Source organism: Sinocyclocheilus grahami, unplaced genomic scaffold, assembly GCF_001515645.1.
Source record: "Sinocyclocheilus grahami isolate Dianchi unplaced genomic scaffold, SAMN03320097.WGS_v1.1 scaffold229.1, whole genome shotgun sequence".
In the NCBI taxonomy this organism is placed as follows: domain Eukaryota; kingdom Metazoa; phylum Chordata; class Actinopteri; order Cypriniformes; family Cyprinidae; genus Sinocyclocheilus; species Sinocyclocheilus grahami.
This window is the reverse complement of record NW_015505408.1, coordinates 929,638-935,436: the sequence shown is the minus strand read 5'-3', so window position 1 is coordinate 935,436 and position 5,799 is coordinate 929,638. Positions and strand designations below refer to the sequence as shown.

General features: G+C 30.2%; 1 protein-coding gene across 1 annotated transcript in view; it reads left to right on the top strand.

Moving 5' to 3' along the window:
* The window catches only part of LOC107597201 (filamin-B-like), a 67,554-nt gene extending 61,788 nt beyond the window's left edge, over window positions 1-5,766 (top strand). Inside the window, exons 9-11 of the mRNA XM_016288156.1 lie at window positions 825-962; window positions 1,433-1,559; window positions 5,607-5,766. Coding sequence (XP_016143642.1) covers window positions 825-962; window positions 1,433-1,559; window positions 5,607-5,766 — 425 coding nt within the window. The remainder of the gene's footprint in view (window positions 1-824; window positions 963-1,432; window positions 1,560-5,606) is intronic.
* Window positions 5,767-5,799: the final 33 nt, after the last annotated feature.

Here is a 5,799-nt window from a genome sequence, read left to right as displayed (position 1 = left end):
AATATAAAAAGGATTTTTTTTACAATTATAAAAAGGAATGGTAAAATTATTAATTATTCGCTTAATATGCAAATAAGTATTTTATGTTATGTCTAATATGCATTTATGTATTTAAATATATAATAATGTAATAGAAAAATAAAAAATAATGCATATTTAATGCTTATATATTTTCTTTTTTATAGTACATGTACATTTATATTATACATTTATAACTATATAATATTTTTATTATAAATATAATAGTATAGTAAAACATTTATTTGTATATTTTATTTATTGATTATGCAAATACATGTTTTTTATGGTCCATGTACTGTATTCTCCTATATATTTGCATATATAAAAACGTAATTTGAATTAGAAATATAAAAGTAATATTAAAGTAAAAGTAATTATTTAAATATACTAAAAGACAAAGAATAAAATTATCTGCATATGTACAATATTCTGTACTGATTATAAATATCTCAAATATATTTTTATTATAAATATACAAATTTTGTAGTAAAATTACATTTATTTACTTATAAAATGCAATTTATAGATTTTATGTTTTTGCACATTTAATAAAACGTTTTACACCTTAAGCTCATTTAAGGACTGGTTTAGTAAGATTTTACCAGATTTATTATTATTATTATTTATTTATTTATTTATTTTTACATTTTATTATACATGTAAAAAAGATTTTTGTTTATTTTTATTTTATTTTTACTTTAACTTGTATTTTGTATAACTCAGTTTTTCCCCATGAAGATATTAAAATATATACTGCATAATTGTCAGTAAATCAGCAGCTTGTGCGTGTTTGTGTGTTTCAGCGGCTGTTCCCGGAGCGTGTCGAGCCAGCGGTCGAGGTCTGCAGCCCAGAGGGGTGAGAGTGCGTCAGGTGGCTGATTTTAAGGTGGACACCCGTAACGCTGGCAGTGGAGATCTGAAGGCCACTGTTAAAGGACCCAGTGAGTGAGCAAATAACACACCGCTTGATTCAACACACAGTCATTCCCTCCTGTTACAGACGCTCGCTTGACCAGTTTACAAAACTCTAAAAATGAAAACTCTAGTAATCTCGAGTAATGAGTTGACATGGCACTTTTTCATGTTGATTGAGTATTTGGAGTGAGCAGGGACAGTTTCCCAGACTCTGGTGCTGAGATGAATCATCTACACACATCAGTCTCCATCAGCAGGTCAAGCGTCAGCTCCTCTGACTGTGATTAATGACCTGACCGGTTCACACTGTGACTTACAGGACACAAGTTTATCTCTGTGGAATCTGAGCAAACCTGCTCCTGCTATTCATCTTCATGATCTTCAAATTCATAGGAAAGAAATGCATTGGGGGGGAAATGCGTTTTATCCCTGCAGTTCTTTTCTAATGGTTTGTGGTTGAATAGTTGAAGTTTCTCATGTTTTCCCTGTCTTGCAGAAGGTCTAGAGGAGCCTGTGAAACAGAAGGATGCTTCAGACGGTGTTTACTCGTATGAATACTATCCACACACACCTGGCAAATACACCGTCAGCATCACCTGGGCCGGACAGCACATTCCCAAGAGGTACCAGTCACAGCTCTACAACTCATGCAGCTTTTACCTTCAAAGCCAGAGCCACTTCACATCACTCCATTGTGCTCAAGAATTCTGTTGTTTTAGTGCTACCAATCATACCTTACCGGTTGAAACATTTATTTATTTTGTTTTCTGCATAGATTGTGGGTCCTGCACATTGCCATAGTATAATATAAATCATACTTTAAATTACTTTTTTATTTTTTTTATTTTTATTAAATCTCAATAGATTAAAGTGGAAACTAGACATTGCCACAGTATAAATTAATATTATAAATATTTTAAATATATTAAAACTACTTTTAAATGAAAGTAACATTTTATTTTAATTGTTTATAAAATCTGTATAAAGTGGGTACTACACATTGCCACAGTATAAATAATATTATACATATTTTAAATAATATTTTAGTTCATTTTATTAGAATTTTGTTTATTAAATCTTCATAAATTAAAGTGGGTGCTACACATTACCACAGTATAAATTAATAGGTATAACTTTAGTATAGGGACCAGTTGTCACTATTAACTAGTTGCTTATTAGCATGCATATTATTAACATAAATATTTTTTTATGAAATTTAAAAAAAAATTTTTTTATTGTAATTATTTTTTATTAAATCTGCATATCTTATGTGGATGCTACGGATTGCACAAAATAAATGTTTAAACAATTTGCATTGCATAAAGTAAAGTGTTTTTTAGAATTATTATTCTCAATACTTTCTCATTATGGTCATTTTTATTTTTTTTGGATTTTTTTTACATTTAATCTGCAGTGGGTGCTACACATTGCCATGATTTAAATAACATTTAATAGAACTATATGATTCTTATTACTCTCAAAAGGTTCTCATTATTGTAATTTCTAACTTAAAACTATTTCTTTTAGTTATAAAGCTGCATAGGCTGGATTGGCAAATCAAAAATATTAACAATTTGCATTGCATTAATTCTAAAGAATTAATAATAAATAATATCACATTTTCGTCACAGTTAAATGCATAAAGAGGTTGTAAAATAGGCTTAGTTTATATAATATAATATATATATTTTTTCCTTTTGATTTTGGAGTGATTTGTGCAGTGGTAGAGTTTGTTGTAGTGCTACCAGTGCTGTTGTACAGGTGGAAACAGATCGGCTCCAGATGTTCTGAGTGTCTCGTTGCATCAGTGTTGTTCAGATCTGCCAACCGGATGAATCTGATCATGATTGTTTGGGTATGAAGGCATAAGCGTATATAAACACACGAGGCTTGGGGTAAATGTGTGTGTTTGGTCTAAATCAGAACAGACCGTGTTATAGATGATCTGTGTGTGTGTGCTGGGATTCAAATCAAGACTGGATTTATTGTGTTCAGATTGTGTCATTAAGGATCATCAGGGAATTTGTCTGATTGCAAACGGCTCGTTTGTACATGTGAAAGGGATTAATGTGGAGTTTATACTACATGATCGTCCATTTGTAAAATATTTAATTCACTGGATTATGGACAAAATGATATTTAAAGTAAGTACAGAACTTGTTATTGTTAACTATTAAAATCTTTTTATTAATCAGAATAAAGCTGAATTAAAATAAGCATATTAAAGTATATATAAAATTTGTAAATAATAGATGGAAAAGCAACTTAAAACAAGAAATAATAATAAATTAAAGCTAAATATAAATATTTACAAAAAATAAATGAGATACTTTTAAAGAGTATTAATGAAAAACTTAAACTGAAATAAAATAAGTTTAGGTTGAGTAACAAAATGACTGACTAAAACTGGAATAAATATAAATTAGAAATATTAAACAGGAATTTAAAAACGAATAAAATAAAATGTGTAAGTATTAGATGAAAAACTATTACTAAAATGAATAGAATTAAATAGAATAGAATTAATTGGAATTTATATTAAAGTTAAATAAATAGAAAGTTTAATAAACTAATAAAATATGTATGTATTAGATGAAAAAGTTAGTGCTAAAATTACTAAAACTAATATATTTAAAGCTAAATAGAATAGAAACACATTAGATGAGAAATAAACTTAAAATTAAAAATCTTTTGCAGTACTAAAAATACTAAAACTTTAATGAATGTAAATATAAATATTTATTTAATAAAACTAATACAATAAAAATATATAAGTATTAGATGAAAAATGAGTTTAAGTTAAGATTGGAGTACTAAAATTGAAAAACTGAAATAAGTATAAATGAAAGATAAATAGAAATGTTAAAAGAAAAAATTAAAACCAAAAAGAAAGAATTATAAGTATTAGATGAAAAAGCTTGAGTCAGAGTACCAAAATTACAAAAACTGTAATAAATATAAATAAAAGCTAATAATAACCATCAAAATGGTAATAAATGCTATAATAATATAGTATATAAAACTGAAATAACACTGGTGCATGATATATGAAACATACCTGGTTTGAATTTCCAGTAAAAACAAATCTATGCTGATCTGTCAAAGCATGAATGATTTTATGATTGTAATTGTAGATGAGGTTTTGCTCTTGATATGTAGGTGGTGTGCACTGCCAAGCAGACTCATTAGTGTGCGACTGGAGGGTCTGTCAGAGCTCTGGAAACCACCGGGACACGGCCGGTCACACTGTATAGAGTAAACATCTTACTTAACAGACTGAGGAACGCAAACGACGGCTGCTGACAGATGCGCTTCTGCAGAAACATGCTGCTTTGTGTTAGAAAGCAGCTGCTGCAGCACCAGAAATGCCTCTTTTAAGTGTTTTTCGCATTTGGTGGAGGTTTTATAAGATGTCGTGGTGTGTGGCCTTTCTGGTGATCACATGCCTGGCGGATCGGCCAATCAGATCGCTGCACTGCTGGAGCCCAAATGGCTGAGTGAAGGAGACAGACTGCATTGAAGACAATCGGCCTGCTGTTCACCTGGACGTCAGCCTCACACACACACACACACACACACACACACACACACGGAGGGAAGCGGAGCCGTGACCCCTGTTAAAGTGAAATATTCTCCCCGCTGTGTTTCTTCTGTTAACACACACTCTCTCTGATGGGAGGTTTCCGCTGACGTAGAGTCCGAGTGTTGAAAATGGAACATTCTCACTAACTAGAGACATCGGTGCTGTTTGTGCTGCTGAAGCTGTCAGGTTAACACGCGTTCGGTTAAATAAGGTGTTTAGCTGTGCGCTTTTTTGACACATAATGGCATTTTGACATTTAAGCCGTGCTGACCTTCATAGTAATTTATCTGGTCTTATTTCACCTTAAATTAAACACATACTTTGCATACATTTTTTCTGTAATTTCACATTATTTTCATGGCAATTAAGCACATTTTACCCCAAAATTATCATTATTATAATAATGCATTGTGATTTTTTTTTTTTTATTATTTTTAACAGTGATTTCTCACTCTGTTTAAATTATTTAAATTATATATATATATATAATATATAAAAAAATTTTTGTTGTAAAATTTTAATTTTTTCCACTTTTTTCATTTCTGTAATTGCTTTCATTTAAATGTTTAATTTATTTTTTATTTGTAAATTTTTCTAATCGGCATATACTGCATTGCCACAGTTTAAATGTGTTAAAAGTTGTTACATTAATTGTGAAAGAAATGTACTTACGTTTATAGAAATAAATGCATTGCATTTTGCATTTTTTATTATTATTTTTTATTTATCTCATTGTAATTTTTTTTTTATTCTTTTGTAAATTTTTGTAATTGTAATTTTATTTTATTTGTACATATAATTTTGTAATTTTTGTATTTTGTAATTTTTAAATCTGCATAGATTGCACTGCAACAATTTAAATAATAAAAAATGATGAAAAATTATTTTATTTTAAATTCATAGTTTCCTATTTTTAGTCCTTAATTTTTTTGTAAATAATATAACTCTTTCTTCACAAATAATGGTCCTCAAATTGGCTTATTTTTGTTATACAAAATATGATTTATTGATTTATTTGGATTTTGGAGTGAAATGTTATCTGGACGTGTACATAGATCTCGAATAACGTTTGTTTTCTTGTGTTCAGTGCTTTCGAGGTTCAGGTGGGCCCTGAGGCCGGGCCGCAGAAGATCCGAGCGTGGGGTCCGGGTCTGGAGGGCGGCGTTGTGGGAAAATCTGCAGACTTTGTGGCTGAATCCATCGGGACTGATGTTGGAGTTCTCGGTGAGATCACGGGAGTCCTCTGATCAGACACGTGGCACATTTTATCACACAGTAGT